General features: G+C 42.7%; 1 protein-coding gene across 1 annotated transcript in view; it reads right to left on the minus strand.

The window, feature by feature from the left end:
• KIAA1109 (KIAA1109 ortholog) overlaps window positions 1–13,733 on the minus strand; it is a 211,491-nt gene that overhangs the window by 85,604 nt on the left and 112,154 nt on the right. The window contains exons 39-46 of the mRNA XM_036763063.1: window positions 12,431–12,581; window positions 12,081–12,233; window positions 10,324–10,564; window positions 9,385–9,533; window positions 6,518–6,737; window positions 5,661–5,819; window positions 4,179–4,354; window positions 1,557–1,732 (exon numbers count right to left, since the gene is read on the minus strand). Coding sequence (XP_036618958.1) covers window positions 1,557–1,732; window positions 4,179–4,354; window positions 5,661–5,819; window positions 6,518–6,737; window positions 9,385–9,533; window positions 10,324–10,564; window positions 12,081–12,233; window positions 12,431–12,581 — 1,425 coding nt within the window. The remainder of the gene's footprint in view (window positions 1–1,556; window positions 1,733–4,178; window positions 4,355–5,660; window positions 5,820–6,517; window positions 6,738–9,384; window positions 9,534–10,323; window positions 10,565–12,080; window positions 12,234–12,430; window positions 12,582–13,733) is intronic.

Here is a 13,733-nt window from a genome sequence, read left to right on the forward strand (position 1 = left end):
CAGTCACGTAAATTTCAAAATGATTTGAAATGGGTGGGAAATTGTTTTCTTCATCCCTCCGGAATTCAGAGGAAGAGAATTTGGCAGGTCAAAATCCATCCTGGGAAGCTAGACCATAATTTCTCATTTTCCTAAGTGCTTTCACACTTACTACCACTTTTAAACTCACAACATCCTTGAGGTAAGTAGCACTAGTGTACGCAAAGTGCTTTGTAAGCTTTAAAGGGCTATACAAAATTCTTTTCTTCCTACTGGGAACCAACTTGACCCAGTAGATAAAGAACTGACTTTGGAGACTGGAAGCTGCGGGGCCAGCTCCTGACTGTGACACATGTGAGCTGTGTGATGAGCACAGGCAAGTCCCTCAAGCTTTTTACTTCAATTCTTAGGACCTCAGGAAACCCTCGAAGATTGTCAGGGACAGAGAAGCTCCTAATCTGCATCAGTGAAGGGAGTTTTCCACATATGGAGTTCGTTCCATTAATGAAACCAAGGGTCTAGACATACACATCTACCAAAGGGTGAGATTATTATTACTAGTAAATAAGGAAATGGAAACAGAGGAGGCTGAGTGACCTTCTGGAAATCAGTGGCTAGACAATTACCGGTAGAAAGATGACAAGAGTCCTAGGTTGGCTTTGGGGTTTTTTGTTTCATTTTGTTTTCAAATAAAGCACTAGGCTTGGAGTCAGAAACAATAGATGTACCCAGCTCTCCTTAGTGAGCCCCTCACTGTGGGTGTGACTTCTGGTAAACCCCCTCCCCTCTCCATCTCTGCCACCAAACGGATGTTCTACTTGCAGGCCCTGCACCGCACCAGACGAGGATGAGCCACAAAGGCGACAACATATGCAGACCTTAAACAGAGGGCTCATTGTGCCTTCACTCCTTTTCTTCCTCTCCACAACTTTTGGACATTTACCTCCCAATCCTAAATCCTATTAGGAGCACACGGCCTCTGCAGCCCAGGCCACAGCTTGGGCACACTTTTGCACTGTCTCCCCATCCCAAACATATGAATCAACTTTTTGTTCGTTTTTTTCTATCCTGCAGTGTAGTAAGTTGAATGTACAAGCCTCTTGCTTGATTTTTTTCTCAAAGAAAATATTAAGAAGTATTTTTACCATGTTGCTGATTTAGAATGAAATACAGTGAGCAAATTATCTCTTAGCTTATGCCAACAACTTCGGGCAGGCAGGTCTATCCAACAGTGGGTACCAACAGACTTTCCCTAAAAGTTAAAAAAGGAGCTAACAAATGTTTCGACATTCATTAAACTAAATGATAGTAAAATCTATACATGCACACTCATGTGTGTACTAGAGATGCACACTGGGATATATGCTACATTCCAGTGGTCTCAAGCTTTTAAGGCCCATGAGAACTGAGAATAAATAAATAAATGCTCAACGACCACCACTGCTACTGCTAGACCTCTCCCCCACCTAATAGATAAGTAATGGTTCCTAAGGAAGCAAAATCTAAAAACAGGAAGCTAATTTTTTCCCTCTTATTAGCTTGGAGAAAAAATATTTTTTAAAAAAAGTTAAACTCACCGTCTTGCTCGTTTGCTTCTTCTCTCCTTGGCTGTGTCTGAATCCACAATATCTGCTCTGAGGCAATCTAGCGTCCCAGAGAATGACAGGTGTTCTCCAAAGTACATGCGGTAGCAGAGGGGCATCGAATCCTGGGACTGAATCCCCGTATGGCTCAGGAGTGGTTTGAAGACAACCTATAATATCCAAATATTCTCATGAACTTTGTGCCCAACCCCTTATTTACAAACAGCATCAAAATTCTAACTTCTGGGGATTCCATTCAGTATATTTGTCAGAAGACGATCTACAACTGTTACAAAACAACAAACCCATATGATCCCTGCGGCTTCTGTTGTGTCTCCTAAGGCTTCTTCCGGAACATTCACAATCTCTATAGTTCGCTTCCTATCCCACAACATAGATACCAAGAGGCCCTCTTCAGTCCCGTTTCCAGGGCAGTTGGTTCTGCCAGCATGTGCCTCCTTTTCTTCTCAATCTCAGTCTCCAGACTTTGTTCTACTCTCCGCGCTGTCTCACCTGAGCTGTCAGCCCCACTCCAGTTTTCAGGACCAAGCTCAGTCTCCAGACTTTGTTCTACTCTCTGCTATTGTCTCACTGAGCTGTTGGCCCCACTCCAGTTTCCAGGACGCTCCCTACTTGGATGAGGTTCCACCTTCTGTTCTAAGTTACTTACCTTGCTTACAGTTCTTTCCTTCATGGCTCTTATTTCAATTCCATTTTCATTTTTGTTCCAATTTCTCCAGTGATACTCGTAGTCCTTGTAGCCAAGATACCTATTTTTTGCCTTGGAGGTTTTCTCTGTACTTTCTGTGGCTATTCATTTCTCCTGAGTTTGCCTCTTGGTTGGATGGGGTCATAGGTGCAGAGATGGAAGAAGGGACCTCAGAGGCAATCAGGACCAATGCCCTCATTTTAGAGGTGAGGAAATTGGGACTCAAGCAGGTCCTGGCACCAGTCTGAGGCCACACAAGCAGTAACAAGTAACAGAGAGGGGATCTGAATGCGGGGCCTCAGCCTCCACAGTCAGTGCTTCTCTCTTAGCCCACAGCATCCGCCAGTCCTTGTGTGGGCCGGGCAAAAGCTGCTGCTTTGGGCAGGGCAGCTGGTCCTCAGCCCCGTCCTCTGTCTCAGTCACTGGTTTCCATGCCAGTTTCCTGGTGGCTCAGTGTGGAGCCTGGCTTTGGCCTGCCCCGTCTCTCTTGGCACACTCCTCGGTCAGGAGTGGGCTCCTCCTCCTGTAAGGACTCTCAGTGTGTGCCCATGAGCTGAGATGGCCCTGACTCCTGCTGCAGCTCCCAGTGGATGCTCCAATGAGTGTGCACATTCCTGTGTATTCAGCAGAGCGGCTAGCCCTGCTGCAGTGGGCTGGGGGTTAGCTCCTGCTAGCTTCAAGCCCCAATACCAGCAGAGGCCTCATGCTTCAGGCAAATGTACTAGAGGCGATGCTGGATTCTCCATGGGCCCCCTCCCCAGTGCCCGCAGACTTCTGGCCATCTTTTTGTTCAGTCCTGCCCTGGGTGGGGTGGGGGGAGCTGACCTGAGATTTTCTTCAGTTTTCTTTATGCCCACAATGGTGGCTGCAGGCATCGTGCTGGAAGCCAGGTTGGTGGTTTGCATGGGTAGGGTGGTGGAGGGCCTATTCTCTTTCCCTTAAGGAGGCTTGCCACTTCAACTTGGCTGGGTAAGATGGGGAATTCATGTACACCGGTGTTGGAAAGGCAGGTTGTGAAGTGCTTTAAAAGGTAAACAAGCATTTGTATGTAATCCTAGAGACGACAGGGAGTTCTGAATTTACGCATGGGGAATCAGATGGTCAGACCTGAGCATTACGAAAACTGCTTTGGTGGCTATGCTGGAGATGGGGCAGACACCTGAGGCAGGGAGAATGAGGAGGCCCTTAACAGTCATCCAGAAAGGAAGCGATGAGCACCTGACCACCTATCCAGTGGCCACGTGAGGAGAGAAAAGGAGGTGATGAGGGCAGGAAATGCTATGGAGGTAGAAAAGACAAGATTTGGCAACTGACTGAATATGATGGGTAAGGAAGAGTGAGGGGCCAAGGAAAGTAACAAGGCTGAGAACCTACTGACTGGAAGGCTGGGGGTGCCCTTGACAGAAATTGAGAATTTCAGAAAAGGAATAAGTTTTGGGAAAAATGTAGCAAATCCTGCTTTAAACAAGTCGTGTTTGAAATGCCTATGGGACATCTAGCTTGAAATACCCAATAAGCAGCAGGAGACGTGGAAATGGAACTCAGGAGAGACATTAAACATGGAGACAGAAGTGACATTCATCTGCAGAAATTATCATTGAACCCAAGACCAGTGATGAGGTCATCAAGTGAAAGAGTGTACAGAGAGACTTCTGCTTTAGATTTTCAGTATCTGTGATCCATATACGGGCATTCAGCCTAAAATACACTGGTACAGTTACAAATGGGCAGTCAACCCAACAGCAGTATGGTATAGTTGGTTTTTAATCATAAATGCCATGATAATAAAATATGTTAAAAGGCATTTTAGAACTTTTAGTTGGCTTTACCTGGACAACTTTTGTCCCCATATCCCAAGGTGCTGGACACCTGAAGATGACAGCTTCCTGGGAGTTAGCACCACTCACCTGGGCATCTGCAAGCTGGACAGCAGGAAACCCCTGGTTAGCTTCTTCTACCCCGCCAACATCATCCTGACTTGTGCTGTGCTGAGAATGGGTGCCATCCAAGGTGTTCTGGTCACTGGACAAAACGGTATTGAAATCTGAAGCGGAGGGTATTGTAGGAAGGTTGGGGGTAACACCTACAAATAAAAACAATCCATGTATGTGTGGGTCTATGTGTGCATGTCTATAGATATAGACAGACATCCATATCTATGTAGCTATACAGACGGATATATTTACAGCTTTACACATACACACATATACATACACACGTGTGATTATCATCCAATCAATAAACATTTATTACATGTCTACAATATGCTAGGTACTGGGTATTACAAAGAAAAAAGCTTGAAGCTTATATCATCTAAGGGAGGATCCAACATGGTCACAGGTAAGCACATATAGGATAAATTAACATGATTACGCAGTGTTTTGAGGGGTGGGAGGAAGGCCCTACGATTTGGAGAAATTAGAAGAAGTCTCCTGAAGGAAGTAGAGTTAAGGAGGAAATTCATTCTGGGACTGGGTGACAGCCTGTATGAAGGCAGAGAGTAGAAAAGAAGCAACACGCACCCACCTGTTTGTGTGTAAAGCATTTTATGGTTAACAAAACATTTTCTGTACAATGGACACAGGACTTGGAAAAGGGAAATTGAGGCTTGCACTCCCCTTCATCTAGTTCTTCCCTGTATAACATTAGGCAGATCACACAATCTCTTTGAGTCTACTAATAATCCTTAGATACCAATGTTTATGATGCTGTCATACATTAAACAAACTGAGAGTGTAGTTAAAGAACCCAACATTCAGTTTTGCTCCTGGCACAAACCGTTGTTCACAGATGGGCTACCTCAAAGCTGTTAATAACTGACTTTTTTTTCCAACGACCAGAGAGTGAGTTTTAAGTAAAAAATCCTCGCTATCTATGGATGGAAATGCCCTTTGCTTCTTAATTACAAGCTCTGCAAAGGACTGATGAGTCCACAAGGACTTATTATATATTTCTTGAATGAACAAATGAATGCTGGTTCTGAACATTATGCCTCAGAGAAATCTCAGTAATACAAAAAAAGATTCACACTCTCTAGGTATAAAATATCGCAATTTTATCTTGCATTTTTTTCTTTTTCTCTATTCTGTGGTGACTAATCTTCAAACATACACTACAATCTTGTCTTAAATGACTTTATACAGGGTTCTATATTTGGGTCAATTTCCTTTCCCAAATGTACACAGTTTGATATAAATCCTCTTATTTAAAGCAGTGATACATATTTCGCAAACTGCTGACATCAATTTCTACAAAGTTTAGTGTGCTGCAAATCCCACCAACTTTTCACAGAAGTTTCACATCTGTGATATTTCAAAAGCAGAACTCCAAGAAAATGAAAAAAGTGAAAAAACTCCAGGGACATGAAGAAAAGCTCAACTCCACAGTACCTGTTGGAAGACTGTTGTGTCCCGACTTCGGGGCGGGAGATTCCTGCACCACACTTCCTCGATTGCCCACGGCATTTGACATCCAGTTGTAGAAGCTGACAGAGGAAGGCTCAGACAGCAAGGGATGTTCGGATAACATGTCTGTGGCTACCGTGTTTCCTGTAAATATATCTCCTTGAGTACAGTATTTTTGATTGTGTTATTTGCAAAGTGACAGAAAGCTTATTATGAAATTATTCCTCAGTAGTGGAGAAGTATTTTGCAGTCTCTTTTATAAAATCACGCTGTATGATACTGATGTTATGACACAAACGTTTATTTTTATCGTTACAGGAAGAGGTATGAAATGAAATTTTAGTTGGTTCAGAAAGAAGCCCATCTTATGACAAGGATCATTAATGCCAATGATACTAAGGACAGATGTAATGAGCACAGAGGACAAAAGGACCAATGGACTGCCACCAACACAATGGCTTCCCAAAGATGAGTTAGGATAGGGTAACATGAACCACCAATTACTGAACGCCCTGTAATGTATGGTGCTGATGGAGAAACACACCACAGACAAGCTATAGTCTCTGCCTTCAAAAAACTCAGAACTTAGTTGCAGCAAGTTACTTATGTAGTTGAAGCCTCCACTTAAAAACAGAATTTGCACTATAAACACTAGTTTCACTTAAGAAAAAACCCCCAAACCCCAACTTTTCTTTAAGGGCAATCTTCTCGTTATCAAACCAATAATATAAACTCCTTGGGAATAGGGACTCTCAATTTTTCTCTCTGCACCTCAAGTGCTTACCACACTTCCTTGAATACAGTAGATGCTTAATAAATGCTTGCTTAACTCGAAGGAATACCTGTTCTTGTCAGAGAACTACTTTTAACTGTTGCGGCACTTCTCTGAGGAGTCCCTTCCAGGAGATTATGCAAGCTTGGAAAACTCCCAGTCAAATAGCTGAGCAGACTCTCCTTTCTTGGACTTTCTTTGACGGGCATCCCAGAACGGCCCACATGCACTGGTGAATCGGTGGCCGTGTCCCCACTGGTGTAGCTCAGAGAATGGTACGGATGTATACCCTGAAGAAGAACACAAAGAAAGAACTATGGAATTTTAGGGTTAGAAGGGACCTCAACAGCCATCTTAGTGTGGCCCATAAATTCAATAAATGCATAAAAAGTAGGCTTGAATAGGTCCCTTGAGAACATGAAAAAGAAATAAATAAAAGAGCCGCCAAAGAGCCATCGATGGTTGCCTCTAACGTTCCAAGTTCAGTCTTCCCTAGGTGGCACAAATAGGAATCAGAAGAAATGTGTCCTCAGCCTCTCATTTCCATTTCTGGATTCTTTCTCTCCCCCCAGAGCCCTTCCTCCTCCTGCCCCTCCTCCCTGGCCTCTCAGTAGCACAGACCAGCTACACCCTGCTGGGTAACTGAGGAGCTGGCTCAATGCCAGTCATTCTGGCTGGTGACACTAGTGGCTGATTGTCATGACAGGTTGTCAGCTAACGGCTAACCGGGACAGAGCATTTTAAGGTATCCAAAGTGCTCTTACACATGTTTTCACATTCGATCCTTACAAGAATCCTATGATTAGAGCCCAGCTCCGCCCATGCTGAACAGAGGCTGGCACTTAAGAAATGCTTGATCATTCAAATTCATTTATCAGTAGTGTGCACAGGGTCACACGATGGGCAGGCGTCTGCGCCAAAACTCAGACTCAGGTCTTCCTGACTCTGAATCCAGCCCTCTATCCACTGGTAATAACACTACTGATAATGATTAGAAATGACAAGAACCAACAACTGACTACTTGCACGGCTGATCCTGACTTCTTCGAGGGCACACACAGGCTGTTCAGAGAAGCTAAGCCATTTGCCAAGGGGCACACACGCTGTCAACACTACAGGGCTCTGAGTCTCGTCACTTTGTCACTGTACCGTGGTAACTCATATGCCTTAACTTACGGAAGCAAGACCAGGAAAGCGAGGCTTTGTCCCTACTAAAACGTTTAAAGAAAGAAGCCACTTAAACATACTGAAGTGGAGATTTTAAACACACTGCACAATACCATCAACAGCGAATGCCACTGGAAAGGAGCCTGTCTCCTGTACCATCAACAACAACTGCTGCCAACAGGAAAATAAGCCCAAGAGCCCCAAGAATAGCAGCACCCACCAGCCCACGGGTCCTGCCTGCACCCTGGCCATCACAGTCATCAATTCACAGAAAAAAGACGCTTGCAGAGACAGGTCCTGGCAACTGCCTCTGGAGGTACTACAGCCCCCACCTCTTCCACAGCCCCGGCCACTAAGGGCAGCGTTCTGGAGGCACCATCAAATCCTTCAATATCAGAAACTGACAAGGTTTTATGAATTAATCTGGTCCCAGAGAACAAGTGACGCCTAAGTTCCACTGTGATTTTCCACTGGACTTGGAGCTGAAACTTTATGTGCTGCTCTCCCATGAGAACATCTTGGCAGCAGGGACTATCCTGCTTTTCTATTTCTATCTATAGGACTTATCACAAAGGGAGTGCTTAATAACTACTTTTTCATTCATTATACCACTCATTCCTTTATAAAACCAAAAGCACTGAACAAAGTAGACCCATGTTCACAATACTCAGTGGAAAGACAGATTCCAGATTTTTGCTGTTATAAAGGGTTGCAAATTCTTAGATGTTCCAAGAGGCTTCTCCTAGTAACGTCAAAGGGCACTGACCAAGTGACTTTAAGTAGCCCATAGGGAACCAGGTGAAGTTCTATGCAGAAGGAGCAGATTCCTACTCATGGAGGCAACCCAGGTTTACAACACTTCCCCACTCCCAGAGTCCTCTGAGGGTACTTAATGAAAGGTAGAGATTTCACTTCCCAATAGATAAATGATCAAAATAATAAATGAACAATTCTCTAAAGAAGAATTGTAAACTATTAACCACATGAAAGAACATGCCAAAAGAAATGGAAAACAAAACTTTGAGCTTTTTAATTCACACTCAGTAAAAGATGACAAAAGATGGGAATGGTCATTGTTGCAGAGTCTATGGGAAGATGAGCAGATTAAGGCTGCTAGTGGAGTTGTGAATTAGTGGAAAGGAAGAGAGTGACTAAAACATATATTTGAGTGAGGTCAAAAACAAAGAGGTTCTATGTATACCAAAGTATTTATAGCAATGCTTTTCTTAGCAACAAAAAGCTAGAAATCAAGCAGATGCCAACCAGCTGGGGAATGACTAAATAAACTGTAGTAACTGGATGATGTAACTGGATGGAGGAAACAACATGAATACAGAGAATCACAGGAAGAGTTACATGAACTGATGAAAAGCAAAGCAAGCAGAGTCACTACAACAATGGAAATAGAAACAACCACCATCAAAAAGATTATTTAAATGGATGCTACTACTGTTATTTTATCAAGTTTGATAAATTATTCTTTTGGTAGTGTGATTGGTACAGCCTTAAAAGGGCAAATTAAGCTTTGTATTATCATTTGGTACTTGCTGCCCAGCCTTGAGCACTGAGTACTATTATTTGATAATGCTTGTATCTATTCAAAAGAATATGCTTATAATCTCTACTGACATTAAATTCAAAATTGAAAATGATTTGGCTAACAAAATTATAGGAAATGCTAAATCATTTTTAAAGATCATCATCTCTTCATTTAAATGCACACGGTGAAGAAAAATAAGGCCAAACAACTCCCAAGCAGCTGGACCATACCTTTATTTTTAAAGCAGAGTCACTGTGGGTGTGTGTCTTTGACAATTTCCTCATGATCTCAGCTCCACTTACAGGTCCAGAAGAGACACCCCCTTGTGGAGGCCGGCTGGCCGTTCCCTCTAGAAGCATTGTGTGTTCACTGACAGTAGCTGAAACATTCAAAAATCAATGAATTAACTATAAATTGATTAGTCTTTGACCACAAAACCAGTACAGACTGGGACAACTGTATGCAGATTTACATGTTCCTATGGCAAATGATCTATGTTAAATGCTAACTTTCCTTTTCAAAATCACTACTTCATTCTCCACTGATATAACTGTGTCTTCCCTCAATATCAGGAAAGGAATAAATATCTTTTATTCAAGTTTTTGAATCCATATATAAATAATGTAAACCTAAGAAACTTGTACTATGCAAGAAGCATAGTATTTTCACATGCATCAGGATATGTTTTTGAGGGTAGTTAAATAACTTTTAAAGCTTCCCCAAAGGGAGAATGATGAAGTAGTGCACTAAGCAACTAGTATTTAATTAAGACATTCATCTTCACTCTGCTATTCATATTTATTGGGACAGTCATTTAGCTTCTCTTTTCTAATTTATTTCTAATTACTTAATACAGCAGAATCATGAGTAAAAATTAATCTAAATGACTGTATCAATAGCATGCGGGTTGCTGCCACTGACTCTAACTCAATGCCATCAGTGATTATATCATCAGCCCCCTCTGTTGTAATATTAACATTTTCAGGAAAATGAAAAATAGATCCATCACTGAAAAAGGTTGGGGACCTCTGGTCTACACATTATACTTTGTTCTCCATCCACATTTTAATTTCAAATGCCATCAATATTAGTGTCCTCAGTGTGGTACGTAAACATCCCATAAAGAGTAATTAGTCTTCATAAGGCAAAAACTCAGATTACAAAATTACCTGCATCAAATTCAAATTCGGCACCGTCGGCACTGGTATCGCTCTGAAGACCACCAGCACTGTCCAGTCCCAGTCCATCCTCGTGGTCATGGTTCACCACAGCCTGGGGTTTCAAGGCCTGAGCTGGCCTGTGTAAGCTGACACCTTTGAAAGCTGGTGTGACCACAATGAATTTCATCCACTGCCTTGCAAGGGCAACCAGACCTTTTTTCAAAGTTACTAAGGCAGGTAGTCCATCACTCTGCAACAATAAGATAGTTTAAAACAGCCTTCCAAAAATGAAGTGGACATGATGGGACTGGGTCGGGGTAAATGAGTGTGTGAAATGACAAATGGAGCTGGAGTGGAAGCAGCCCCTCTATTCCTGCCCCAGTACTTTTCAAAAGGACTTGGCAAATTCAAGTAACAAATGAGGTAGCAAAGGAAGTATCTCATCATACAAAAATCAAGTAACTACCAACATCACAACTTTAGAGACGGAAGAGGTCTTGGAGGCCATCTAGTTTTGTTTTAAATATGTGAGGAAAATGTGACATTTCCAGAAAAGTGACAGACATTCTGTGGACAAGTAGAATGCAAATAAACGAGCAAATCTGGAGGATTACAAGTATTTGCGACAAAATTTAATACTGAGGTTTGGGAAGTCAACAGAACAGATTGCCAATTTTAAATTTTAGAAAATCCTTTACTTTATGTGTTGTTAGAATATATTTTCTTCAATAATGCCCTTGTAGAAATAGTGACCAATTTCATTTGTGTTTATCCATTTAACTACTCCTTCCGTCAAACAAGAAGCATGTGTTTTAAAAAATGGCCAGCCTGGCCTTCTGTGTCCAAAGAACAAAACCAAGACCTAACTGGACCATATCAATAATTACTTCAATCAGAACAGTTCACTCTGGATGACGTCGCTGCATCACAGACTCTTGCTCCACCTCACCATAACCATCCCAGTCAGAACTTCCAAGAGTTTCACCAATAAGAGCAAAGAAATGTGAAAAGTGGACCAACCTCAAGGCCACTGATACTGTTGTGATGCCTTGGTGGTCGGTGGGTGCAGGAGCCTCGGTGGATCTCTGCCCCATGAAGTGAAGACAGGCTTCTGTTGGAAGGTAGTGAAACTGTCCTTGAGATGTGACTGGCTCAGGGCTCTAAAGGCTCCGGCTGCTACCTCATTTCCTGACCATCTGGTACAGGACCATCATGGGGGAGCTCCAGCCTCGCATCCGAGGCTCAGAGGGCAGAGCACAAGAGTGAGCTCTGAGGCTGCTTCTCTCAGTGGCCCCTGCTGTGGCTGGCTGTTAGCTGCTGAATGGAATGGGGAGGATGGCACTTTCTGTTCCCATGTCAAACCTAAACCAGGGGGCTATCCTGAGGCAGGCCTAGTCCACCACAGCTTGAAGACAGTCTAAGGGAATAGCTGGGAAACGCAAAACTTACCTCCAGGTGATACCCTAAATCTACTGAACCTTTTCCAGCCCTTTTTTTCTACCTCTATTCACATATGCCTCTCATCATCTTTTCCTCTGTCATCCCTGCTTTCTTTTCTACTCCAGCTCCCCTGGATTGGACAGAATGTGGAAACACAGTCTTTTAAACCAATAGTTGTATTCATTAAAGAAAATTCTGCGTGCATAACTGTGAAATTTAAAGTATGGATGCCAAAACTAAGTTGAATGCTCCCTGCTATTCAGAGGCCCTCAAGAGGATTCAGGTTCCCCCAGGCTGGAAGTTAATTCTTGTTTTTAGTAACTCACCATTGTAGCATCATCGATGATGGAATAATTTGCCTGGTGGAGGTAGTGGTGTAGGATATTGCAAAGTAAACATGAAGGGTTTTCTTGGAGAAAACGAGCAAGTTTAGTAAGTCTGTTGTATTTGCTTCTTAGAGGAAAGTGCATACTTTTATTCTGAAACAAAGAGCAAATATCAGAAAATGGCATGCAGAAACAATCAAAGATCCTCCTACACATAAGAATTTACTGGTAATTAAATATCATGCGGGCTAATGTATTACTGGTAAAATGCAAGCGAAATGTAGTTACTCAAATAAAATGGGCTTTACATTTTTTACTGTTAAAAAAAAATACCAATAGCATGTACCTACCTCCAAGGCTTCAGTCATTATACATCCCATCACAGCACAAATTCTTAAGGTTCCCTCAGTTTCTAATTTGTTTAAAGATGACTTGAGTTGATCAATAGGAACAAGCCAAGCACCTACAGCTGGAGTAGCAGTACTCAAAAGATTCAGCTGCCTAGTTACAAGAAACATTATCATTATCAGACTGCATTTACATTTCAATGACATACCCTCATGGATTAAAGGTGGTCTTCTATTTACACAATCTGAAACTAGACAGAAGTGATGCTACTGAGCTGAAGCTACCACACAGCTTACAAAGTTCTTAATGGATGTTTTCTTCATAAGGCAAATGTGAAAACAGGACCATGCTGGGGACATAAAGACAAAACCAAGAGTATAATATGAGGAAATCTGAGAAATGAAGGAGTGGCTCATTCTCTTCCCACGAAAGGAAGGCTTCAAGGAAGAGTGAATAAGGGGCTGGGCGTGGAGGAAGACACGGGTTCAAGTCTCACTCAAACATCTACTAGCTATGTGACCTTGAGCACAGTACGTAACCTCTCTGGGCCTCAGTTTCCTTGTGTGTCAAATGAGAAGGCTGAACTTGATGACTTCTCAGATCCCTGGCAGAATGTGGCAGGCAGGCTGAGTTCTGAAGAAGAGGGTTTAGAGTAAAGTGGAGATGAGGGGCTGCACTTCAGATATGTGGGGTATCCTTTGCAAACAAAGGAAAAGTAGAGATGGAATGCCTGTTGGGAAAAGGTGGGTGGTCAGGTCTGTGCCTTCTAAAAATTAGTTTGGTAGGAGTGGGTTGGAGAGAGTGGATAGAAGAAAAGAAGCAGGAGAGCCAATCAGGGGACTGTTACAGTAGTCCAGGTGAGGATTAATGAGAGCTTGACCTTGGATGGCAGCCTTGCGGGTGGAAGGAAGTATGGATACAAGAGATGTTTTAAAGGTAGAATTAAGAGATTTGGCAACTGAATGGACATCGGAAGGTAAGGCAAAGGGTAGATGGATACATAGATGATTCTGAAGTTAGAAACCTGGGACAATGAGTGGTGCCCTCAATATTAAGAAGTATGGAAGAGGGGGGAAGATAAGGTGCTCCATTTAGAACACAGTGAATCTGAGGTGCCTAGAGGACCTCCAGGTAGAGCCGTTTCAGAGGAAGCTGACTCGTAGATGCTGAAACAGGGATCAAAAGAGAGATCAGAGCTACAGACAAGTCTGAGAGTTATCTGTATAGAGATAATACTTGAACCCTTGGGAGATGACAAAATCACTGTGGGAGTGATTGTAAGAAAGATAAAAGGCCTATAACCCA

The sequence above is a fragment of the Trichosurus vulpecula genome, chromosome 6 (assembly GCF_011100635.1).
Source record: "Trichosurus vulpecula isolate mTriVul1 chromosome 6, mTriVul1.pri, whole genome shotgun sequence".
Taxonomy (NCBI): domain Eukaryota; kingdom Metazoa; phylum Chordata; class Mammalia; order Diprotodontia; family Phalangeridae; genus Trichosurus; species Trichosurus vulpecula.